General features: G+C 34.7%; 1 protein-coding gene across 1 annotated transcript; it reads left to right on the top strand.

The window, feature by feature from the left end:
• The first annotated feature begins 2,896 nt into the window (after positions 1–2,896).
• On the top strand, positions 2,897–23,813 carry LOC148610800 (allene oxide synthase-lipoxygenase protein-like). Its single transcript, XM_088596177.1, has 15 exons — positions 2,897–3,420; positions 5,071–5,115; positions 5,776–5,904; positions 6,560–6,657; positions 8,678–8,813; positions 9,447–9,542; positions 10,854–10,950; positions 11,791–11,908; positions 12,971–13,063; positions 13,935–13,995; positions 14,590–14,698; positions 16,072–16,163; positions 18,712–18,885; positions 20,446–20,609; positions 23,063–23,813. Exons 1-15 carry the CDS (start codon positions 2,962–2,964, stop codon positions 23,175–23,177), a joined length of 1,986 nt encoding a protein of 661 aa, XP_088452303.1. The 5' UTR covers positions 2,897–2,961; the 3' UTR covers positions 23,178–23,813.
• Positions 23,814–27,882: the final 4,069 nt, after the last annotated feature.

Here is a 27,882-nt window from a genome sequence, read left to right on the forward strand (position 1 = left end):
AGTGTTGAAAAACATAGGTTTTAATGCTATTATATTCAGATAATAGTCTTGAACTGATTGTCTCCAAAAGATCTTTCGAATTTTTCAGGATCCACATTGAATTAATTTCACTACAGAAGTAACAAGTGTTGTGGTAGGACTGTAGACCTTCTTTGACAGTTGTGAGTATAGAGGTTTAAAGGTTTGGAAGAGGTTTAGTGGTAAATTTTGCAGATCCAGCTATGAAACGTTGTTTGTATGGATTCTTGTAGAGTTTAGGAATCCAGTACATAGACGGTAAATCACAATCATCGTCCTTGGTAGAGACCAAAAGATAGCACAGATTTATGGTTTTCCACAATCTCTTCTTTGGAGAATGTGATAGCAGTATAGGTCTTATCACTACTATTATTTTCTACGTCTGCCTCTGATAATAAATATTGGATGTAAAACGTTTTGCAGACAGAAACAATGTTGTTTTGGGCTTTGTCAGCTGGTACGACAACATATTTGTCATGTATAGTAGACAATGTTTTTTGCTACATCGGGGTCTTTGAAAACTGATGTAGCCTTGGCGCTCATTGACCTACTTAAAACTACTTCATTCGTTTCAAACTTAAAGACCTCACGGCCTTTAACCACTCTGACAGAGAATCAATGTCTTCTTGTTCTCGTTTTATCCATTTTCTTGCATAGTCCTCGACGGCATTCATAAGAACTTTAAAGTTATAATTCCAATTTATGGAGCGTGGTTCACGGTACTTGGGACCTTTAGAAAGGATATTATGCAGAGATTCGTTTTCTATGATGGTTAAATCTTCCTTAACGACATGACCAGAAGGACCATATTTGAATGGAGAGTTTTTGCAAGAACAGTCAGGTGGTTTAGCATTGAAGTCCTCAATCTCGAGGTTCTGGAATAGCCTTTTATAATTGAAAATTATGGATGTAATGGGTGAAGTATAGGAATATGAAATAATTGGTATGGATTTGTCTTTGAAATATAGGGGAATTTTGTTGGTAACGTTTTTGTGATGGAGGATGTTAGCCGAATTAATTGCATCTATACCTTTGTTGACAAACGGTAGTGGAAGAAATGATCGTTTTTCTTCATCTTGACTTTTCACACAAACTGATTTAAAGAGTCTGTGGAAACCAATATCCAAAATGATGGCAACAAGTCTGTATAATGATGAGGTGGGGTCAGAAACAGGAGTGTCAAGACTTGTTTTGTAAAGGGAGTGTAGCAGAGTGAGAGGTATAGAATAAAGTTTGGTTCTTATGTGATGAAGTCCAAGAGGTTTTTGTATGAAAGGAAGGAGACCATCTATGGAGACATCATGTAACTTAGGTGACGTATAGTGGCGATGGCCATGACTCCTTTTCCGTCTTGGATTTTTGTCAAATAAATTCATCACATTTATGTTATTGTTATATCGGCTTGAAAGGTTTCCTGTACTTTTGATGTTGTCATTGCATCCGTAAGGTATTGCAGTACCTAGCCTGCGTATCCAGTACTCCTCTCTTTCCCTACGATAGTTTTTTCTTAGAACGGGACTGTTCGTAGGATGGTTATTTTTTTTCTAAAATACGAACTTTCATAGAGAGGATTGAATGATCTTGTCGATTAAAGTGTTGATAAACTGAAAAAAAAATTACTTGGTGGATCTTGATAAATTTGCACCTAAGGTTCCAAATCATTTAATGAGGCTTTATATTGAATTTGGGGGTTATGTCCCCAACTATTTTGGAATTAGGGGCCAGAAAGAGAAAAAGAAAATCATTTCATAAAAAGAAATTGGTCACTGTAAGCACATTTTGTATTCGTAGGTATTTGAACTTATTATGAACCAATGATTATCGAGGATTATTTTGCAATGATCCGGGCGGATCTTGAAAAAAAACTTATTTAGTTCCGGTTGAGACCGGAAAAAATATTTAGTGTCAAGTAAATAAATACAGTACATTTTGTAACATAACAGCAGTATTCTAAGTCAAAACGGTAAGTTCATATTAAAAACTTTTTTACTACCACAATACATAAAAAAGACAAACGGTCGAACCCGGCGTGGACTTAAAAAACGAAGGTTCCTGGGTAAAATTGTTCATTGTTTTTGACAAACTAATGGACGAAATTTAAAAAAAAGAAGTTCAAACTAAAAGTGGAGATTCCAATTCTCGGAATCCTTTGGCGGACTCGCAAATACGAACATATCATAACTCACCCATATTCAGGATTGATTGTGACTTTCAATTTTGGTTTCTGTCCTTTACACATTCAGGTGGGGCATTATCACTTCTCAAAAGCAGTTAATATCATCCAGATGCAGGCATGGATTTATGAAGGGGTGGACCCGGCTTACATCCCTTCCCTTTAAAATGATTTAATTGGCATGATTTTTATTTTAAATGAATTCTACCTCAACACAATTTCTTGCAATACTTGTCTCGCCTTTTAAATTTTACCTAAGTCCTCATATTTTCCTGAAATCCTGGGTCTGCCCCTGAGATGTATTTACAACGGTATTGCATGTTCTCACTAGGATAGCAAAAATAAACATGAAAACGGCTCACGGAAAAAAACACATTTTGAAAATGGGTGCGTCTTCACGTCTGTCACTGGGTCAATAATATCGATAATTGTCAAAACTGTTAATGAGCTAACCTTCTCTCTAACAACAGTCAGACCGTTACCCTTAACAACGGATTACATTCAATGATAACTAATTTCATATTGACTTGACAAACCCTCATTTAAAGTTACCTCAAAATCAATGAAGCGATCGAGGAGCTGTACTTTTAAGGAATGTGTATTGACAAACACATAGACAAACAAGTGAACGGACATTATAATTCATATGTTCCTACCTAGAACTTCATTTGATAGGATGGGTTATACGAAAAATGCAGAATATATATTTTTTTATTCATTTGGTGTATTTTCTACTCAATTCAGATTAGTTCAAAACGTTCGTTAAAACAATGACACGCTATGAAATAACCATTAAAACGGGTGATATTTATGGAGCTGGGACGAATGCCACTGTCAGAATTATTTTGCACGGCAAAGGAAAAAAGACGGAGGAGTTTGAGCTCGACAATGCCTGCATAAATGATTTTGAGAGGAATCAAGTCGACAAATTTTTCGTCGAGTCACAAACAAACATTCTAGAAGTGGATAGAATAGAGCTGTGGAGAAACTCAGATTTTTTTTTCGGCAATTGGTTTGTCGACTACATAGAAGTTACCAATCTGGTTAGCAAAATCAAAACTATATTCCCTGCAATGAAATGGATAAGAGAAAATGAACGATATTTCATCAAACACATTGACACATGCCTGCCCCAAGATGAGCCGTTCAAGGAACACCGTGCCTTAGAGTTGAAAGAAATTCAACAAAAATATCTGCTTGAAGTCAAAATACCAGGTGGGACCGCTCAGGTTTGTTTACAACCTTACTAAAATCTAGTTCAATCTGTTAGAGGACGAGAGTGATATCCCACAGGGGTCTTATCAATAGATATATCACTGATCATAAGTTGAGCAATGTCTTATGTCCTGTAGTAGAGTAGGGATGACTTTGTCTGTAGATCGAGTTGTCCCATTTGTTAATTTCAGTATTTGTTTCACGATTTCCAGCAGATCTTCAAGACTAAAGTGTCAATACTAAATACATATAAAAACCCGATTTAAACGCGTTCCCATACATATCCTTCCAATACACATAACTCTCGTAAATTAAATTGATTGAATCACAATGGCGATGCAGTATGACCAACAATTATCAAAGTTTTAACGAAATCCAACGGACGGTTTCATGGAATTAACGTCCTTTGGACGAATGTGACGGACGGACGGACAGACGCACAATATTACTAAGTCCTGTTGCATTGTGGCAGATGACTCTTTTCCATCGTAAACAGGTTCGCGCATTTGTTATAACGTTTTGGTAGTGCTCATGAATGCCCTGTGATTGCCTGTGGTCAGGAAGTGGTTATGGCTCTGCATGGGAGATTTTTTTCGTCACTTCGGCAACGTACAATGTACACATATACAATAGTATATCCTTTATTCTGTTGGTAATGATACGACAGAGGGAACAATAAATAGTCTATACACTTTAAAAAAGCGGCTATTGTTCATTATTGTAATATCGATATATTTTCTTTATTTGTTTTCTTTGGGTGATTGGGAGTCCAAATAATGCATGAATAAAAGAAGTAGCACGTACATTGTATTTATGTTCACATAATGCACGAAAGTCGGTGAGGATATAAGATATAATGGCTAATTAGCCGAACTGGTTTCCCGGACTGGTTGTCCTTTCTGATCTGCATTGCTCCGAGCGGGAATATTTAGATATTTTAAATTGTTATCGTAGCTCTGTCACCGAAGCTATAAAAAATAAAAAAATCTTTTTTTTTTCTTTTTTTTTTTTTATAAAAAACATATACTTTGTCAATAATTTACGCAGCACAAAATAGGACAGATCCATGCGCAAATTTTGAAAAGCGGGTTCTAGAGAAGTTGTATATAGGCTCATTTATTCCCAATTTTATCGCATAATTAACAAAAATTTTCAAACTGAAGCCGGATGTCTGACTTCCGGAAACACCCCACTTTGGACGCGCCCCTACAAGAGACATGGTAATGTTCTAATTAAAATTATCGCGATTTGAAGGGACGAACATTTCAGATATTATTTTACACACATTGTTATAATCAATATTTTTTGTAACTTACTTATCTATATAAAAAATCAGTTTCGACTGTATCTCGACCTTTATTGAAACCGCCATAGCTATACACTTCATTTCTGACTAATAGAAACTGGTAGATTCTACCAATGTCGGAAATAATGAATGACTTTAAAAGACCTCAATATCAAATGTCTGCCGATTGTGCACGGCTGCCGTTTTGTGGCGCCTATAATTTACTCAAATAGCATTTTTTATTGGCCGTTGTGTGTGTATGTGGGCATAAATTAACTGTAACCATTAAGTCGATGTGTACAAGGACTTAATTCATATCGTTAGTTTGTGTTCATTAAAATCGAAAAAAAACTTTATTTATTTCTGCTTTGATTTTTAGCTAAAAGAGCTCCCTGATGATGAAAAGTTTTCCTTCCAATACCAGGTAAGTATCACTTTTTATATCTAAATCAAACACAAATTTCATACATCCCTTTCTTCATAGCTTTCAACCAAACCGGACGCATTTCGATAATAGTTACGGATTGAGATCTCCCTCACTTCGACCAATCAAATCGACTTTTACTGAAGATTTGAGGAAAATCTCAAGGGTTCAAGGAAGTTCTCAATTTGAGATTTTATATTTTGATGAAATACAACAATGTGGCGACACGTGTTTGCTTTAAGATTGTGAGCCAAACGGAGATAGATACGGACGGAGACAAAACAATAGACGACTTCGTGTCGAATTTGATTGAAACTGGTCTGTGGTTTCACACTAGACAACGAAATTTAGAATATCCGATTTGAAGGATACATTATAATTGTTTCTCCCATTCTAAGCCGGTAATAAAAATGCACGTGGAGTTTTAACCACCGAGCGGTAATTTAGTTTCAGCGAGAGTTTTCTGCAGTAATAATTGGAGAAACAGATTCTCGTCCAATGTTTTCGTGGGTTGAAATCAAAATTTGACTTTCTCGAGTTGAGAAATATTGTAATCTCCTCGATACTGATGGAGAATTTATATGTCTCCCATTGCAATGCCTCAGATCGTACGCCTGTTGACGTCTTAGTCCGCGCCTGATAAATCATTTATGTTTCTAGTCGAACGTCTTAAGCAAGATAAAGAAATTCCAGGAAGAGAGTAAAAAACAAATACAAGAGAAGGGAATTCAGTGGAAGAGTGTGGAAGATGTTATGGGTAGTTATACAGGAGTGTTTCCCATACCGAAGGTACATGTACATCTCTGCTTTTCATCCACTTATACATCGGCAAAAATACAGAGTCAACACTGGGACAATTCAGATATATCAAAATTCAAATGTTTACAGGACATGAACATGAAAACAAAGCCAATCTACATTGACAATGTAGCAAACAGAATATTACACAAAAACAAAAACATAAATATATAAACAATTAAGATAAGGCAAATAAAACAACACACCCTCCCCCCCCAAAAAAAAACAAAACAAAACAAAACTAAATTAAAAATACTAAAATAGTATCAATATGAACTCCCACATAAGTAAATCCTGTTCCGTTAGCGGCACGCGGCATATTGCAGGTGAGTATAATCTAGAAAACACAAAAAAGGGCCCTTAAAAACAACGGAATGAATAACACTTACATGGACGGTATAACATAAATAATATGATGTAAATAAAGTATGTAATGAGGATATTGTAGAATATTATCCGAAATAACGAAATAAATAAGGCGCTTTAAAGAAATATGATGAAAAATCTCCGAAAAACATGACAATACACCCTATATCAATTTATAGTTCGAGTTTTTTTTTTTTTTTTGCACTCTACAGATCTGTTTACATAGTTTGAGGCAAATAGTGTTTGGGACCCTTCAGATGTTTTTGCATCTATTTTTTAGGGTTCTACAAATTTCAATGATGATGCAAGCTTTGGCAGGCAAAGACTATCGTGTTTGAATTCCACTGTGCTGAAACTATGTACTGAAATACCAGAAAAGTAAGTCCAGTCTTTATACGACCACAAGACATGTATAAGGTTTGGATTGATTTTTGTGGTTTCGCCTGGAATCATTTAGAAATAAGGGACCGAAAAGTGACCACTTCGTTTCTTGTCAAATTCTTATTCTGTGTTAAATAACTAATCATAATCAAAATTAAAAGCTGTTTAATTCTATTTTGAATGTTGTGACCATACTTACCCGAACTGTACTGTTCATGGTTCGATCTCTGCGTTCCTATCAAGCTGTGCTCTTTGGAGCATTTTTTTTTATTTGCCATGTTATTCTCTTTTGATCATGCTTATTTTAATGGATTTAATTTAAGTGTTTTGTTTTAACTGCGGAGTAGTCTTTGTGCATGCCTAATATATATTTGCGCGAGGGAATTTTCTGAGTCATTCCTCGCGAAAGTAATTGTCATGTATGCTCATAGACCAATGTATCTATTCATGTACTGCTTTTCAAGGGTTTGTTATTTGTCATAACATGAACTACATTGACACAAAATACCGGTAATCATCTATGAGATAAAAAGACATGTCATACATAAAATAAGCAGATAACTGTATGGTATCTTAAGAGATTTGGAGGCATTAATCTTTAATTCGACAGTTGCAAATAGAGTTTATTACAGTGTAGTGAGCATGTTTACAAAATGCTGGAATTTTTAATTGACAACATATTTGTCCAGTGTGGTGGACGTGTTTTTCAACAAACGGTCGGCATTCCAATGGGAACAAATTGTGCTCCTTTACTTGCTGACCTATTCCTTCACTCTTATGAGGCTGACTTTATAGCTGATCTGATCAGAAAGGAAGAATATCGTTTGGCTAGATCTTTCAATCTCAGTTTCCGCTATATAGATGACGTATTATCTTTAAACAATCCTAATTTCGGGGATTTGATACATCGCATCTACCCAAAAGAACTTGAGATAAAGGATACTACAGACACTGTGAAGTCGGTCTCATATCTTGACCTACACTTAGAAATCGATGGTAAAGGAAAACTGTTGACCAAACTTTACGACAAACATGATGACTTTTCATTCAGAATTGTCAACTTTCCTTTCATCTGTGGAAACATCTCTTCGGCTCCTGCGTATGGAGTATTCATATCCCAACTCATACGTTATGTCAGAGCTTGCCGAAACTACGCAGACTTTTTGTATCGCACTAGAACTCTAACAAATAGGCTTCTGGAACGGGGTTATGTTGCTACAAGATTGAAGTCATCATTACAGAAGTTTTATGGTCGTTATCATGAACTCGTGGATCGTTATGGTGTATCCATCAGCACCATGAAAACTGATTTATTCAACGGGTCATAGTTTTCCTTCCCTCGTTTGTCTACCCCGGACTTGACTTTTTATGAGCAACTCGGCGGGTGTTTCTAGAAAAGCAGAGGACACTTACCCTACCGGTGCACCTGGTCCATGCTCCCAGTTTTTAGTGGAGTCCGAGTTGCTCATTTACTTTTGTTACTTTATATGTATGATTTTAGTTACTTTATGTTCTTTGTTGTGTATGTCTGTTTTCCATGTCTGGTCTTTGTCCCTGGATTACATTCTTTTGATTACCGCTATAACCTTGGTTCCCTTGATTACTCTTAAATAACATTGATAGTATCAAAACTTTGTTGAAATTATTGTTACATATCAATACCATATTGAATGTATATCGTAACTCTTTTTTTCAATTTGATCGTTGCCACTATTTATGAAGTTTACCGATTCTTCTGATTTAAAACTGGTTTCCGTTCAGCCAGTATCAGTCTAAAAAAGATGCTACAATAATGACAATATACCGTAAGCGCATACGGTTCTACGTATTGATTTTAGAGTGTGTTATGTTGTCAGCCAATCATAAATAATCGGCGCTTCACTTCTGCGTTATTTGAGATTTTTATCCAATGAGATGATGGTTTTCAATTTCTTCGTGCATGTTATCTGCGTTCAATTCTTTATAATCGTCTCCACGGAGACGATTAATCATGTAATGACATACTGATTTTTAATAGGTTTGGTGTTACAGAGAAGATGATTGGGAGTCTCTTAGAAGGGAAAAGTATTCAACAAGCAATAGATATGAAAAGAATGTTCATGGTAGATTATGAAATTTTAGAAGGAGTTCCAACTAAAGCCCCCGAATTATTGGTTTGTTTCTTTTTAAAATAAATATGGGATTTACTTGTCAGTAATACTTCACTTGTAAATAGAAACATTCAATGCATTCTGACGGATGAAATAGAATTGTTCAACATTCCACCTGTCAAAACAATGGGCTATATTTCAATACATGATCGCATTGTATTGAATATATATGCATGCGCAACTCGCACAAAAAAGAAAACTTTTCATGGGGGTCTTTGTTGGCATAAAGACAGAACGGGAAGTAAAACGTATTTAAAGGGTACATATTTTTTTCAAGTTTATCAGACGTTTTATTCAGTTGTGAGTGCATCGCCACCGTTTATTCATCAATAAACTCTATAAAAACGTATTTAATTCTTTAGCATTATCATGCTGTCTAATTGAGTGTGGCTTTTTAGGCTCACATCTTGTAGTATGATTTATTCAAATGGTTATACAATAAAATGTAATACGTTTTTGATATAAATCAAATATTGAATACTTTCTATGATGGTGATAGATGCTATTATGAGCTGGAACATAACAAAGCAGGGCAATACACCAAATATCTTTCTAATAGGGTTTTAAACGTTGACTTAATTGATCACTTACTGCTTTGCAAGTTGACATGATTATATGACGGATTATTATTTACAGGTTCCTGCCCCTATCGCTTTATTTTACTTCAATGACAAAAATCGACTGATGCCTGTTGCCATACAGCTCTACCAACAGAAAGCAACAGACAACCCGGTAAATATTTAAATATTTTGTCGCAATCGGCCCTTCGCAAATTTCTGATTTTATTTTATATTGATTTCCGGATTTTAAACTATCAACAACACTAAATCGTTTTTTCTCCTATGTGGCGCTTAACTTCTCAAATCAACAACTGTACGAATATTTGGTGAGAACTGATGAACGAGGTAAAAAGTAATGTTACAAATTAAAACAGAACCTTAAGATTTTGAAATCGGATCAGAAAAAAAATCAGGACAGATTTATTTTCTGAATGCAAACCAGGAAGGCTTAGTGGTTCCTATTCAGAAATAATAGCATACAGATATTAGATATACAAGTTACCAAAACCCGAGGCAATAGTCATGCCAAACCAACGTGAAATGAAGTTAATCAACCGTTTCCGAGCTTTCAACAAATCTTGTACAAGAACCGACTCCTCGTCAGCCAAAACCCCTCCCCTTTCTGTGGAACAAATAATGATAAAACCCTTTTTCCGACGCAGTCCGTATACTTTCGCTTTTTACTCGTCACCTGATCGCAATTCTATTTCCCGATTGGCCAAATACTGATAACGTAGTGGCGTTTGAAAAAAAAAACTGTACCGAAAATTAAAATTGGGTGCCATGTGCTATTTTCTTGAATGGAAAATAGAAACTTATAAGTAAAAAGAACAAAATTTTACTGTGTCGGATATCTTTTTTAAAGATAGCACTTGTTTATTCTTAAACTTCGTCTGACGTTCAAAGCACATTCCAAACGCTGCAGACAGCCTTCTTAAAATTTACTGGTTCTCCCGTCCTAGATGCTACTCTAGTCAGAGTAGTAGAGCACAACGCAAGAGACAGCCAGTTTATCTTAAAAAAAAAATGCGAGAATCTTGGAAAGTCGGGAAAAAGTGAATGATTTTACGCTTTATCCGATTATCAAACGATGTTTATTGAAATATTGTCCAATAATTTCAAAAGGCTTGTCTGCATCAGTAAGTAAGGGAGGAGCGGATGTCTGCCACTGCTTGAGTCAAAGTATAAGGCAGGTGTAAAAGGACCAAGTTGAATATATTGATATTAAAAAATAATTCTACCTGTAACATTTTTACATTAATTAAGAGTTTTGATTGAATAATTCTTTCATGATGAAATAAAAACCTTTTAGATGCGAGTTATAAACAGAAACCCATTTTGTTTTTGCTATAGATACGAAACTAGTAATATTCCTAACTCGATATCACAAAATCTCCGTGCTTCTAATGTCAGTTAATTTAATATCGTTATTAGAATGTCATCGTCTGTGATACAATCATCATTATTCTACTTTATTTTAAAGGTATTTCTTCCTACTGATCCAGAATACACGTGGATGTTGGCAAAGATGTGGTTTAATTTGGCTGATTCTACATACCACCAATCTCTGGCACATTTAAGTAAGTTAATTACGTATCAAAATATCTTGTTCTTTGAAAAGGATTCAGATATTTTATGCTACAGCCTTTAAACAATAGCTGTTTTTACCCTATATATTTTTTTGGATTGGGTCAACCTCTCATTATTATATTGGTGATGGATGTTTCGAATTAAGGATTTGGAAGTTGAGTAAATTTTTATATAAAAAAAACATAGTTATACCATATGTTAACAATTTAAAAAAAGAATAATGTTTATCACGTGTGTCTACAAAAACAGAGAACGCTTACCCTATCGGTGAACCTGGTCTATGATCTCAGTTATAATGGGGTCCGAGTTGCTCATTTCTTTTGTAATTATGTGAGTGTTATTTCCGCTACACTAAAAAATTACCTGGGATGCAGAAAGATGAATTTATCCCTGAATTATATTTTTTTTTTATTACGGTTTGAATCCTGAAGTTCTTGATTTCCGTTTCACTTGCTTTAGATTCAAATATGAAATTATTTTAGTAAGATTCACTCAACACGTATATGTACACAGTATTTTGTTTTTATACAACATGTAGTTATTAATTAAAAGAAATTAACATCATTAATTTTAATTTCTTTTCAACTATTTAACTGTATCTATATTGTTCACTTTCATACTTCCGAAGACACCTACGTTAGGGATGTAAAAATCGGTAAAATAAAAATTAATTATCTTATACATATAAGTATGTTTCTCTGAAGAATAATCTTTCTAATCAAGATTCGACAGATAAAACAGCTCCAAAACAAACAGCGGGTGTGAATTTATTTATCGTCGGGTTTTAGAATTTATCTGTCTAATATTAATACGATCTTTTCAATATTTAGCTCTCACCCATCTGATGTTGGAAGGGATCGCTGTTTCTTGTAATCGACAGTTGTCCTCATCGCATCCGATATTTAAGCTGCTGAAACCTCATTTCCATTACCTGTTCCCAATTAATGCGTGAGTAAATATCGGCAAAAAATACCGACGCATCAACAGTGGGATGATTCAAATACGTAAAAATCCTAAAACATGGCCGACACGTGAACACATGAAACAGAGACGATCTATATACACAATGTAACGAGCCGAATAAAAAAGATTACGCATAGAAAACTAAGGGAAGCAGAACGTCGTCCTGCTCCGCTGGCGTAGTAGGACATGATTATTAAATGTATAGATACACAGCCAAAATTGCCCCTTATGGTCGTATTTTGCTTGATTCAAATAATCATCATATGATAATCAATATGATAGACAAGACTCATAAGATTCCTGTTGTAAGTATTTGCTTCGTTACATACAAATATATGATTATGTTAATTTTGAAATAAAAAAATATGATTATCATGTCATTGACATACCATAATCATGTGTAAAGTAAAACATCATATGTTGAATTTCGTATAATTCTCATGTGTAGCACTTTTGCCAGCTGTGCAGTAATCATGGGAGGTAATCCAAAATTAAACATTAAGAACATCTTAAAGAAACTTGTCATTTTCATACTATAATAAATCGATTCTTATACAAAAAGGGATACTTCCAAATAGTGGGTTGAATCTAAGATTACCTGCGAGTAGATTTGCTCCTTTTATCGCAGAATATACTTGGTGGTAAAAACCAGACATTTTGCGATAGACATACAGAAATGTGTTGAACATTTTCATTCTAAAACGTATTAAACACACATAGATACAATATTGAAAAAACTGCAGCAAAAACAATGATGATGTTAAAAAGACAGAATTAATGATAGTCATATGATTCTCATATGTAAATTTTGGCTGGAAAACATATGATAATCATATGGTTTCGAAAAGCATAACTATGATTCTTGTATGATTATCATGCGATAATCATTTGTAAAACTGGAAGAAATGAGTATTATATCATGCTCGCTTCATGTATGATTATCATATGTGGCAAACCAAATGATTCTCGTGTGTATATGTATATGATGCAACTTGGAACTTTATACAACTTGTATAGTAATTTGACATTTATTTCTACACACAACAGATTGGGCCTAGTTACCCTGATTAAGCCTGGAGGTTTCTTTGACAGAACTTCAAATGGTGGAACCAACGCTTTTCTGTTCTTAATGAAAAAGGGGTAAAATTACATGCATATTGTTTAATGGAATCATTTCTAGAATTTATGTTCAAACACGGTTTATGTAAACAATTGTACAAACAAGGTGGAAAAGTCTATTTATAGATATCATTACCAATTAAGATTAAGTTTTTGTAAGAATAAAGATATATCAGAAACGTGCTTGGGAAAAAAATACCGATCCGACAACACAATTTCACTCGAGGATGCTTTCTCTGTTTGAAAAGACACTTATTTATTTGATCTCAACATCACTGCATTTGCTCGGAAATTTTTCAATACAATGTAAGAAAAAAATATGTTTTCGACAGTTATCTGCCCTTGAAATGTTCATTTTCAGTGCATTTCAGTAAAATTGTAACTCAGTTTACCAAAATGATATGGAAAATCTTGTCTTTTTCCCTCCATTCTGAGGGTGAAAATTTCCAAATGCATGGTGTTTTTTTAAGGATACTTACCCTAACGGTGCACCTGGTGCATGCTCCCAGTTTTTATGGAGTCCGATGTTATTTTGGTCATTTTATGTTATTTGTTGTGTGTGTCTGTTTTCCATGTAATGTCGTTGTCCCTGGCTTAGTTCTTTTGATTTCCGCTAGAATCTTGTTCCATTGATTACTCTTCCATGTAATGTCTTTGTCCCTGGGTTAGTTCTTTTGATTTCCGCTAGAATCTTGGTTCCATTGATTACTCTTTGATATCCGCTAGAATCTTGGTTCCCTTGATTACTCTTTGATTTCCGATAGAATCTTAGTTCCCTTGATTACTCTTTCATACCAAGTTTCACCCAATGCCTGATTCTTACAGACAATTAAACTGCCAAAACGTCATTCTTCAAAAAAGGCGTTAAAAATGTTCTTCCTTTCGAATTTAGATTGGAGTTCTGGAGACTCGATGTTCATGGAAATTTTCCCGAGAATCTGAAAAGTCGACAGGTAAACCATATACACGTCTAAAAGTTCTACACATGAGAATCAGCTGATTTTCAACATATGATAATCATATGTTTTGGTTTACATATGACTGTCGAGTGATTATCGTATGAAGATCGTGTGTTTATCAAGTTCCATAATCAACATATGAGAATCATATGGCTAGCATATGTCAATTATCATATAATAATTGTATGTACAAATGTATATTACATATAGCGATCACACAGACTGTGATGTGTGATACATTTGACTGTATGAATACAAGTACAATGACAATGCAGGGACGGGTACAATTTTTTTTTACAAGGAAGGCAATAACTCATGAATATTTGCTTATTTTTAGCCACCTTTGCCACATTTTATATAGAATTAAAAAAATGTTTAAAAAAGGAATGTGAACGGGTGTTATTTTGATACTAACTGTTTTTGTTTGTTTGTTTTTTTATTTATTTATTTATTTATTTATTTGCATTTCAGAAATGCATGTCGATTGGAGACGGCATCATTTTTGAAACCGTTTTTGTTGACGTTTAGTTTGTAGGTTGTATTTGACATTATATTTACATTTTGATGAGCTAAGTTTTGATTAACTAGGTTTATGATGGATCCGTTCTTACTGGAGCGTATCACGTCAGAGATGACGGTTTGTTGATTTATGACGCAATCAGAACGTACGTCGATAAATACGTCAGACACTACTATGGTTAGTATTATTTATAAGAGAGATTTATTTCAATAATACATGGACGTCGTGGTGACTGAGGCAACATCGAAAGCAATAAACAGAAACAAGGATAAAATAGTCGAATTAAGCAGTTTTTGAACAATACTTTAAAGCTCAATGCCCTGGCAAGCGTTCGTTCACTATCAAGCCCTTTGATGATCGAGCATTTTTCAAACAAAATGTCAATTGACAATCGGGAATCGCAGCTTAAAATCATTCATTTTATTTTTTGACAATTCAAAATTATTTCAATGAAGCAGTGTATGTGTGTTTCGAAATTCAATCGTTGTTCTGAGCTTATCCAATGAGGCTAATGGAATGTGATGTTGATTATTGGGGGATGTAATATAATGTAAATGGGAAGTTTCATATCATTCAAGTGCTAAACGTCATTTTTTCATTTACTGTTTAAAATTTACCTGTAAATCGATGAGGATGCAAAACGAATTCTCTATTTCAAAGGTTTTACACCACTGCCACGCCACTCCGTGCAGGTCCGGGTGTCAAAAGAATAGACCTGCAGCAGCGCTAAGCTTGTCGTAAAAAGCGACTAAATACTGCTCAGAACCCTAGCCGGGGGCTAGGGCGCTCTGCCCACAGAGCAACTGGGATGTGTGCCCCATGTGGTGGAATGGGGTACCCTTGGCGTGTTACATGCTGGGGTTGTCAGGCTATAATACGGAAAACCTGATCGCAAACCATAGTGGTGCACCGTGTTGGGAAAGATGCCACGTTCCTCGCACGTTAAAGAACCCTACTGTGGTATTCTCCCGGAGTATGAACCACAGGGCTCCGCCACAGGAAGCTAAATTGCCCGACCCTACCCACCTGTCCCTATTTCCAGTGGCAATCAAAATTTGTCGACCCCATTGCCCTTGTGTCCCATCCCTTTTTCATTTCATCATCAATTTCATGTTCATCGTCTGCATATAGCTGAAATATTGCTGCTCGGGCGTTAAACCCCCAACAAACAAACAAACAAACGCCACTCTGTGTTAAACCTCACCCCTTTATGCAAACTAGTACAGTACAACGGTAACAGATGATTTGAAATAAGCAGCATTTATGTCCTGTAAATTTAAAAGAGAGCCTAAAAGCATACAAGCTGAGTGCATGAATGATAGTAAATCAGAAAGCGGTTTAATATGTCTGTGGAGGTCACAAGGACTTTGGTAGAAGAAAAGATTTCTTTCTCCCGGAAGTGTATGCTGAGCATGCTCTTCTCAGTTAACATAAAAGGGTTTCTTGAATGACCGAAACAAAGGCTAATTTTTTATTACATAACAAACAATATTTCGCTTTGAGTCTATTATCAATGCTTGTCTTCATATGGCTTTTTAATTACTTCTTAGCTAAGGATGGTTCACTGGTAGCTGATTATGAATTACAGGCATGGGGAGAGGAAATTGTTCGGCCGAGAGACGAAGGAGGAGTTGGAACTTTGGTAAGTATTTATTATTCTTTATCCACCTCGTGTGTAAGTGGACACATTTGATAACTTTTGTTGTGTCTTCTTGAAACAGGGCCGTGATACTTTACATTTTAGTGGTCTGCTAACTAACTATAATACAATTTAGGATATTACCTGTACATCAAAATCTTTCATTTTAAATGAAACTAATTTTCATATATCGAAATATACTGTGTGAACGTACCGTAACCATGGGGAGTATGTTCGGTGTAACTTTGTTCAACGTGTCTTAGTTTTCCTTTCCTTTTTCGTCTATCCCGGACTTGTCAATGACTTTTTATGAGCAACTCGGTGGGTGTTTCTAGAAAAGCAGAGGACGCTTACCCTACCGGTGCACCTGGTCCATGCTCCCAGTTTTTAGGGAAGTCGAGTTGCTCGTTTGCTTTTGTTACTTTGTATGCATTATTTTAGTTACTTTATGTTCTTTGTTGTGTATGTCGGTTTTCCGTGTCTGGTCTTTGTCCTTAGATTACATTTTTTTTATTACCGCTATAACCTTGGTTCCCTTGATTACTCTTTGCTTCACACATCCCTGTGATAAATACATATACATGTACAGGCTGTATTTTCGACAATGTCTTAATATTGGTACGATATATTTAATATGCAGCCCAAATGGTTTTTTTCATTCCGTAGTGTTAATGGACTTCTACGTCATTATATTCCTCACTGAAAGTTGGGAATGTGAATTAAAGATAAAGGAGGACACTTCCGTGACGCATGCAAAGGGGAACCCTTTCCTTATTTACGTCTTCTTCTTCAACAATGCATGTAATTTAAGGTTGTAGACCTAGGGTAAGGGACACAACTCATAAAAATCATTGGATCGTTTGAATTCAGCATTTTATATCAATCTTATGTAAGCTTCTAATTAACTTGGATTCATTTTATTCTACTTCAAACGAAAGCGTGAGAGGCATTGGTGAAATTGAATACAATACAAACTTATCACTGATTTCATGAGTTATGTCGCTTACCCTAGGTCTACCTTCATAGATTATTTATCTGATATCGAAGAAATATGAATCTCTTATTTCAGAATTTAAACTGAATGGTTTTGGGGTTGGGGGTTGGGGGGTTAATAGCCAAATATGGACTTTTGATGATCAGCAACTTCTCCCACATGCATGCACTAAGTGGGATTTAATGACACTTTCAAACATAGCAATAAATTAAGGCGAAAATCTATACAATGAAAGAGAGCTTTAACTCGGAACAACTCATGTGGTTATCTGAATCCTGTCCCATACAACAATCATCAGCTTTTGATCAAAGTTTATGCTTGAGTAGAATAGTCCTGATCACCTTTTTCAAAATACTATTGACTTCAAGATAACTGGTAATGACATGGGGAGCTTGGGTATCAATATAGTGACCAGTGCTCACAGGATTTTTTCTACTTTATCTTATAACTTGTCTATGGGGCAAGGTTTCTAATTATATTTTTATCTCATTTTCGCATTCCCTGCTTACCATATAACATACAGCTTAATATTGAGGATAATAAATTGTTATGAACTATGTTACGTATGTAGTTTCTTTATTGCATTTCACTCGACATTTAAAGCTGCATTACCTGTCATTTTCGGAAATTTTTGTTTCTTATGAAATTTGAATTATTTCTACTAAATAGTACTTTTCTTATACAATTTCATTTGATATCCACAAATAAAATACAATACATACCTGAAATAGGTGTCTATATATTTATTGTCTTGCAAGACAAAAAATCGACCTAGATAAGTTCGTATGCATGTAACTTCTGGTGACCTTAATCCGCGCATGTGCTGTAAAGGTCGTTTCTATAATAACAAATCTGATTGCAAAGCGAAAGAGACCGACGGACTCAAAAGCCGTAAAAGAAAAAAGTTCGAGTACAACACAAGGGTCATTTTGGAATTTACGTATTGTGATGTAATGCGACTCAAATATGGTCATTATTTATTTGAAATCTAATCAAGAAGTAGATGAAATGAAATGAAAACAAACTCGTGCGTTATTGCTTTTTTTTCTCACCAAGGTCAAATTATTTTTAATCCAGGTGAATGTCCTTTCGGCAATTTTCGGAAGTAATTAGATCAGACCTATCGATCTTCTTTGATTAAAAAAAGGTTGTTTTCACAATATTCTGTATTATCAACATTTATTGCTTCAATTGCATTACTACAAAATTATTTCATTGATTCAGCCCGATACAGTAGGATCAAGAACTACCAAATTTGGCAGCTAATGCAGCGTTAACTTAAATTAGTTACGTTTAAATTTTTTTATAAACAATTTGTGCTTATAAAATGATCATCCTCCAGTTTCCCTTTTCTCCATTCCCTATAGCAAAATTGTTCGTTGATGTTTTGTCCCATTGAGAACTGTACTTATGTACTGTGAAACCTGCCTTAACCGAACACTTGTCTGACAGGGGTTTGGTTTACCAAAGTTAAAAGGCGTCTAGTTTCGATAGTTTTTATATCATTCAGGGTTCATTTCCAACAAATTTTACTGTACATACAGTATATAATTGTAGGGAGTCCCGAACAACGGAAGGTTCGAGACAGTAGAAACATTGATTGTTACCCTTACGGCTATTATATATACATGCAGTGTTGCCCACGCAGCGGCTAACTTTCAACAATACGATGAATATGGAGCGCCATTCAATTATCCTTATACCATGTACGGCACACCTCCAAAAAATAAGGTAAACAAAAAAAAGATTAAGATTCCACTAAAGTCAATATTTAGGACATTTCTTGTTTAACTGTTTTCATTCATCGTTTTAAGTATTCATTAAACCTAGCTTTGAAACTTTGCTATGTGTGTCTGTGTGTGTGTGTGTGTGTGTGTGTTTGTGTGTGCCATTCAACACAAATGGACAAAACAATGAATTATCAATATTACAACATTATATTTTTTAATATTAGAAATTGATTTTCTAATATTAAAAAATTGATTTGTCGTATTCAATTACGATTTTTTAATATTAGAAAATCATTTTGTAATATTAAAAAATGTGACTGATTTAGCAATATTGAAAAGTGATTTTCTAATATTACTTATTCATTTTCTAATATCACAAATTAAATTTGTAATATTACAAAATGTGTGGTATTTTATAATATTACTAAATCAGGAATTTGTAATATTCGAAAATGAATTTTTAATATTAGACAATGAATTTGTAATATTGGAAAATGAATTAGTAATATTAGAAAATAAGTGTTTTTTAATATTAAAAAATGATTTTTTAATATTACAAATTCATTTTCTTATATTACAAATAAGATTTCTAATATCACAAAACACTTTTTTGATATTAAAAATTCAATTGAATTTCTAACATTAAAAATGATTTTTAATATAAGAAATTGCTTTTCTAATATTAGTAAATGGATTTGTCGTATTCAGTTACGATTTTTTAATACTAGAAAATCATTGTGTAATACATGTATTAAAAATGTGACTTTATGGCAAGCCAAAGTGAACAAAAATCAATATTTTGTAATATTAGAAAATTAACTTGTAATATTACAAAATCATTTTTTTAATATTAGAAATTCATTTCGTAATATCAAAAATTGATTTTCTAATATTACAAATTCCTGATTTAGTAATATTATAAAACATCAGACATTTTGTAACATCACAAATTGAATATGTAATATTAGAAAATGAGTTTGTAATATTAGAAAATCACTTTGCAATATTGCAAAATCAGTCACATTTTTTATTATTGCAAAATGATTTTCTAATATTAAAAATTCGTAATTGAATACGACAAATCCATTTTCTAATATTAGAAAATCAATTTCTAATATTAAAACATCGTTTCAATTCAATTGAAATATAATATTACAAAATATTGATTTTTGTCCACTTTGGCTTGCCATAGTTTTGTGATATAAGAAATCTAATTTGTAATATTAGAAAATGAATTTGTAATATGAAAAAATCATTTTGTTTTAATATATATTAAAAAAATCATTTTTTTTTAAATATTAGAAAATACTCGTTTTTGTCCACTTTGGCTAGCCATAGTACGAAAAGGTAGATGTTTCAGTGACAATTTAGTTTATTCGACTTCGTCATATTAAAATGATTGTGTAGTGAGCAATTTTGAGTGCAGATAACATTTTGAGTGTGTATTTATTCCCACTTTTGACGAGAACATCATGCGATAAAAAACGCAAAAACTTTTCACACGTTTCCCATTGCACTTAAAATTCTGGCTTATTTTGATATTATCATTGTGATTTTGAAGGACCCTTTAACATTAGATGATGTGTTGAAGTCCATTGGTAACAGGGTGGACGTCTTGAGCCTCATGTCAATCACCTTTGTTTTGAGTGAAAAAGCCACACAAAGTCTAGGCGATTTCGAGAAACAATTTATTGTTGACCCTCCAGCGATGAAGATTGTGGAAGAGTAAGTTTAATTTGAACTGTATTAAGCTTTCTGATTGTATGATTCTCTAAAATCGAATGGATTCATTGGTGTATAGGGTTTGATTCTAATTATCAGCTCACTTGGCGTCTGCCGTCGTCAACATTTTTTTCAAAACTCTTCTTTTCTGACAATACTTGACCAGTTGAAACCAAACTTGGTATGAATGTTCCTTGGAGTATCCTTCATAGAATTGATGTGGAGATTTTTTATCTGTTCATATTTTTTACAGCTTTCAGCCAATATCTTGATAACTATGATGAATATAAAGAAATGAGATGCTTATGATAAGTCCTATCAAAGTTTTCTTGAGTCAAAATTGTTGGACAACTCTTCGTTAAATTTATTGCCATTGAAAGGCATAATTTAACTAGGTGAGCGTTCAGGCTCATGAGAGCCTCTGTTATATAACAAAACATGTAAAAGAGACAACAACCTCACCGGGATGAAAATGTCGGCTCAAGGTCACTCATTGGTCTTCAAGTGATTGAGATATGCTGTTATTGTTGGTTTAATGATGCAATGCATATAACTTATAAAGAAACCATTCTCGATACAAAAATACTGCTGAGAGACGCGATGGAAGAAATTATTTATACTCCCGCCCCAAGCAAGGTACATAGTGATCATGGTGTCCTAATGTCCATTCGTCCACAACTTTTTCGCAACATTTTTTCCGTATAAACCTATGCTACTTTGGTCACTTCATATTTTGGCAGATGTTATCGTGGATTTTATTTCTGACTTAAGCGTCACTAATTTCCTGTTTGGCAGCTCCATTTTTACTTCACATGGATTTGGAGCGGGGTGTGCAAATCTTCTCAAATTATCACAGTTTTAAAGAAAAGAACAAAATGGCTAGACATTTCTACTGTTGTAATTTTAAGTGGGTGTTCATTAGTAATTTTCTTCTCCGGATCCCTTAACCGTTAATTGATGAAAGTCGCGGTGTAGCATCAATCCATGGCTAGCCTGGTTAACTCTTATTAGTAGTTGGGAAGAAAATTTTGCGAAGGGGTAATTTTCTGATTTTTTCCAAAGCTTATCAAAATTAGAGGGGCCATTTGTTAACAAGTTATATTAAATTCTTTTTTGCGAAGGGGTCATTTTCTTTCAGAAAGGAGAATTAGCTCATGGCCTGCGGCCTTCCCATCCACTGTCTTGCATGATTTCTACTTAAGCTTCAATCCTTGGCCAGCCTGGTTCTTATTTTGACCTCTATTAAATCATCTATTCGTAGTCTGTCTGGGCCTTACATTGATCTCTATTTAAGTACCAATTCATGTCCTGACTGATTCTGACGTATATCTCACCTTAAGCATCAATCCACGGCCAGCCTGATATCCCCCACACTTTGTAAAGGAGACATGATATTACTGTTTGCTCTGTTCGTCTGTCTCTTCGTCACACTTTTCTTACAGCAATTCCTCGTAAACTACTGCAACAAAACTCATGAAACTCTGTAGGTATGTAATTGTGTATACTATCGGGAATTTATTATTCATTGAAATTTGTGGAAGTTATACCCTTTTGCACTTTGGAATTGGGGCATACGTTTTGTTGGCCAAAAAAAAATCTTACACAGATCTCTACTCAAGTATCAATCCAAAAATATTCAGACAAAGTCTTTTGTTGAGGTAATACATCTTACTGTAACTGTAGTACAAAATTAGGCTAAAGATGTGGAAATTAATAGTCTGGAACTCTCTTTTCAAAATTTCTGGTTTTGCAGCCCTTTTCACAAAAAAAATCGTAAGAGTACAATTAGTCGTAAGATGTGACTTCACAATACTTTATTCTATTATGACATCTTTACTTACGACTAATTTTACACTTACGATTTTTTGTGAAATGGGCCGCTGACCCTGGGAGTCAATGTCTTTGATAATGTCTTGTTATCTATTACATTGTATTTGCTATGAATGCTTATCTTTCATGGTCGGTCTACCGCTACCTATAAACACATTCATCTTATCCAAACATGTGATCCCAATCTCCGGACCACTTCCCTACTCGGATCCCCCACTTGTTGCGTAGTGACGAGATAGCTTTGATAGTGTCTAATTATGTATTTAGGTAGCACTCCACATTAGAATCATGCAAAATGTAATTCATGATGGGAAAGCCTACATACATGTATTTTTATATTTGATATTTTGTTTGTACTGTAAATAACACTACAATACAATAGAAACTATTGGAATTTCCATGTGGATTGTCTCCTTAGAGAAGAGAGATTGGAATAAATATTTATACATTTCATCATATAGACCTATAAAGCAATTTAATAACAAAAATAAAAATATAGAGCCTTTTTTAGGTGTATCACATTTACAGAATTTGCATGATCCTTACAAAGACTGCTACTTAAAATACGTGATGTGTATGCTTACAGTTTACTGCTCTTAAATCAGCTATAAACATTTGTATTGTAGATTTAGAGAAGAACTCCGAGGAGTTCAAAAGACGATTGAAGAACGGAACTCGATAAGAGAAGCTCCATATAATTATCTCGAACCAAATGGTATACCAAATGGGATCAGTATCTAAACCGAAATCTAATGTGTGTACCCTGTATATATATCTTGTTTTGGAACATAACTTCAATGATCCAAGGACAAATAAAGGGCGAAAATTAATCATTAAGTCTTTAAAGATTTAAATGGGAATTTGGAGACTTGAATACATATAATAAAATAGAAAACAGTAACACTTTGGATAATTCTGCATTAAAATAACAAAAGAATTGTTTGAAGTTTACCAAAATTCTGATATTCTGTCAGTCTTGTACTTTTTGTTCACTCTCCGTTTATAATTTCTGCAAAGAAATGGGATCCATACAACAGAAACAACTTCGATCATATTGAGTGAATAAATTCATTATTACATAGTTTACAAAGTTTCCTGTATGTAAATATGTTGGGAGTGAAACACTAAAATTTACAATTTTCTGCAGTTTATTGTTAAATGAGGTATAATTATGGCATTCTAATGAAATAATGCCATTAAAGATTATTTGCCCTAATATTGATATATTTTACTGTGCTATGAACAATATTTATGTTATAGTAATAAAGTTGACATTTGTGGCAATATTCGTAGCCTAATGTCCCTATTCCTTTAAGTATTATGCATAAATTGTCCTGTACTTTACCCACTTCATGCTGTTTTATTAAATGTAATAAATATTTCATCAAACTTAGTATTTAATTATTTTCTTAAGCGTGGTATACGTATCGTTCATACGGGAAGAGAAAACATCATTATGTTTAAATACTATCCTGGCTAAGGATCAGGCAATGGTTGGCACAACATTTTCCCATATTTATTCATTTTTGCCTAAAATATATTCAGTACATCTAGAAAATAACCCAAATGCTATTCAAATTTACCCTGAAGCATCTGTGACGTAAATATTTTTTACTGCTTATATATAGGGGAAAAAATTTACGCCTTTTTTCATAGTACGCTTCAATTAAATTTGACGACTCAGTATCTTCTAAATGAAAACATGACAAGCTCTTTCATTGTTACATGTAACTCTGAGGTTTATGAGTGAACCTCAACCGGCATGTAACGTTGACTCGTCTTACTCTATCACTAGTATACAACATGCGTGCATTATTTATATTTAAAATACAATATTGAAGAATCTGTATCAAATCGGTTGGGACGGATCCAGAATTTTGAAAAAGTGGGTAGGGGTTTCAGAATACAATTTGCTCTTTTTGGTCAAAATTCGTTCACGAAATAAACAAATTTTCTAACAAAAGAGGTGTGTCCCAACCCCGAAGACCCCTTTTTTGGTCCACGGTTTCCTCTTCTTTTGTACCTTTGGTTTTAAACATCTTTACATCATCGTTTAGATCGTGTTTGCCTTGAGGAGAATAATGGATTTTATTTGTTGTTTAATATATTGTGCTTTGACGTCGTATAGTATACGAAAATATATTTCATCCATTTCCGGAGGTTTTTAATGTGTTAACAGTTCTAAGCAACGCCTAATTGAAGCATGATCCCACTTGGACACATTTTTTTTTTCTGATTCCGAAATAACAAGTCGTCACTCAGTACCCGACATCGCGTGCTTGGCGAACGTGCACGCAGTGCATGACTCAATCGGGGATTGAACCCACGACCCCAAGCAGTCATAGTGAGCACGCTGCCAAATGATGATCATAAATAACACGAAATAAAACACGGTGTATGAGTGGTAAACAAAGGTATGACCAGAGAATTTTGAAAAGGGTGTTTTCAGGCTATAATTTGCTTTTTATCAATTCAGATCGAAGATCAGAGTTGATATAGCAGTCAGCAGAGCCTTTAGATTTGTAAAGCCTGATAGCATCTGCAATTATCATATACTTCCGCTGTAAAAAAAGCCCAATTGGCATACCCTATATAGATTCAAATGCAGATAGTTATATCTATTTTATAGGTATTTCTAATATATTCTATACATTATATCTAATATATAACTGCGAACTCAATATGCTGATTTATTTAAGGATTGTACATTTGTATTAACAACGATCCACTTAAAAATAGTTGACGTCTAATTTCTTATCAATACCTGGCAATTTCTATGAAATCAGTCGATATATTCAAGTTGTCTACTTATTTTTAGACGCATAATATAGCTAGAAATGAAAACATACGAGGCTAGCTATAATAGTCGGAATGCTAAAGCTGTCTTCTGAGATTTCAATGCTGGCCCTAGCGGACCCAAATATTTACAAAAAGGGGGCAGTAGATCCCATCAAGGAACATATATAATGAAAGGGGTTTCATGCTATTATTTGCCACTCATTTTTGCCAATGTACAAAAAGGGTAGCCTAACAGGTGTTTCACTCACTTTATCGTGTATTTTATTACAGTTATCACCTCATGGCACCGGACGTCCGCATAGACTATGAGATAGGAATTTCGATAATGCATTTCTCGGGAAGGATGTCAGTCTGTGTTCTGGTGATATTACTTTTTATAACAATAATTCAATTGGGCTATTTTGGCCGTGTGTAAGGATAATAATGCTGCAAGCGTTCCACGGCCTTAAAAGTGCATGCCTAATGACTGCACCGTACATCATCTTCTTGTCGTTCGCCATTACACTTGAATGCCAGACTCCTCAATAAATCTGGCCGTCTTCTGTAGATCTTCCACAGGTCCATACAGTTTCTCTGTAATTGTGCTTGGTTTATCCCATATCTTCTCTCTCTGTGACTGGTGTAACTTGCACGTCTGACCTTCAAAACTCTGTACTGATGTTGGTTGAGTCTGTTGTGTCCTGTCCTGAGCCTGAAGATTGTAGTTTGCTCAAATTTTTTTAGTTGATGGTAGCTATCTTGCTATCTTCTGAGGGTATTGTGCAGAGACTTGATGATGGTCTTCATCTCTGTGTAGCAGACAAGATTTTTATCTTGCTGTTGTTGAGCGCCTTCCTGTGCTAGCTTATCTGCTTTTTCATTTCCATTGATTCCACAATGTGAAGGTATCCACTGTATGGCAGTTCTAAGGCTCTTGATGGAATAAATAGCTCTTTCAAGTTGTGGTAGTTTGTTGTTGGTCAGTGCTTGTATTACAGAGAGGGCATCTGTTAGGAATACTACTTGCATATTTTCTGCACTTTCCTTGATGTAATTTGCAGCATGGATGACTGCTTCTTCTTCAGCCTTGTAGTTGGAGCAATGTAATCCCGTTGGTATTGCCATTGACTGTTGTACTCCATTTGTGTATTCTATGTAGATACCTGCCCCTCCTTTTGTTGTCGCATTTGTGGCTGAACCGTCAGTGTAACTCTTGCCCACAATTCTGATGTATACTCTTCTTCCAGCATGCTCATTGTTACGGTTTTTCTGACGATGTTTGATTGTTCATCTTTGGCACTGAGTAACGGAACTGTTGTCTGAATGGTTACATTGTCCTCCTTTCTCTGCATATAGTTTGTCATTCATTTTAAAATCTATAGGTGGTGTTTTCTTTGCAATGCTCTTGTTTCTAGAGTGAAGCTAGATCTTTTGAGTCTGCCTGAGGATAGTTGTTTCAGTCTCTCATTCATTGGGTGGTTTGGTAAGCATTGATATTTGGTGGCCTGTATCATAGCTTTACATTCTCTTCTCTTACTTAATGGTTGAATGTTTGTAATTTCCTCCATACTAGCAATAGGTGTTGATTTCATGGCTCCTGTGATGATGCGGAGTGCCTGATTCTGAGCAACTCGGCGGGAGTTTCTAGAAACGCAGAGGACGCTTACCCTACCGGTACACCTGGTCCATGCTCCCAGTTTTTAGTGGAATCCGAGTTGCTCATTTACTTTTGTTACTTTGTATGTATGATTTTAGTTACTTTATGTTCTTTGTTGTGTATGTCTGTTTTCCATGTCTAGTCTTTGTCCCTGGATTAAATTCTCTTGATTACCGCTATAACCTTGGTTCCCTTGATTACTCTTTCTGGACTTTATCTAGAGTCTGATGGTTAGACTTAGCTGCTGTCATCCAAGCACTAGAGACATATTCTAGATGTGGGCGTACATTTCCTTCGAAGACAGATTTCAAAACTTTCTTATTAGCACCCCATTTTGTACCAGGAAGTTTTCTCATGATGTTTAGTTTTCGTCTGGCTTTGGCTTCTGCTGTCATTATATGCTGTTTCCATGTAAGTCTTTTATCGAAGGTTACACCAGGGTATGTTTGCTGATCTTCCATTGTGATATGGATGTCATCCATGGTCAATTTGACAGATTGGGTTTTAGGTGAGAGTGTAAAGAGGGTTGCTGTTGTTTTCTCTCTATTGATGGTAACATTGACCCATTTGACTACCATACCTAATGCTGTTTGTATCCTGTACCTTTCAGTAGTTGCATACTCTTCAGATCATCTGCGTAGAGTGCTGATTGTACACCATTTGGTAGCTCTGGAAATAGGTCATTCATATAGAGTATGAAGAGAGTCGGTGGCAATACTCCTCCCTGTGGTACACCCTGTTTAGAAGTATTTTTCGGCCATGCTTCCCATCTACGAGTACTCTTGCTCTTCTATTGTACAGATATGAGTTGGTCCATTTGTACATTCTTCCACTTACGCCAAATCTAAGAAGTTTCACAAGAAGCCCATCTTTCCAAACTTTGTCAAATGCTCTCTTAAGATCTACAAAGACAGCTAGCGTTACTTCCTTTGATTGAAATGCATCCTCGACTACTTGAGGTAGATGTGTTTCTGATTTTCTGTGCTCTTGTACTGTCTAAAACCAGCTTGT

The sequence above is a fragment of the Perna viridis genome, chromosome 8, assembly GCF_037379345.1.
Source record: "Perna viridis isolate PV_CMFRI_1.1 ecotype Kerala chromosome 8, ASM3737934v1, whole genome shotgun sequence".
NCBI lineage: Eukaryota > Metazoa > Mollusca > Bivalvia > Mytilida > Mytilidae > Perna > Perna viridis.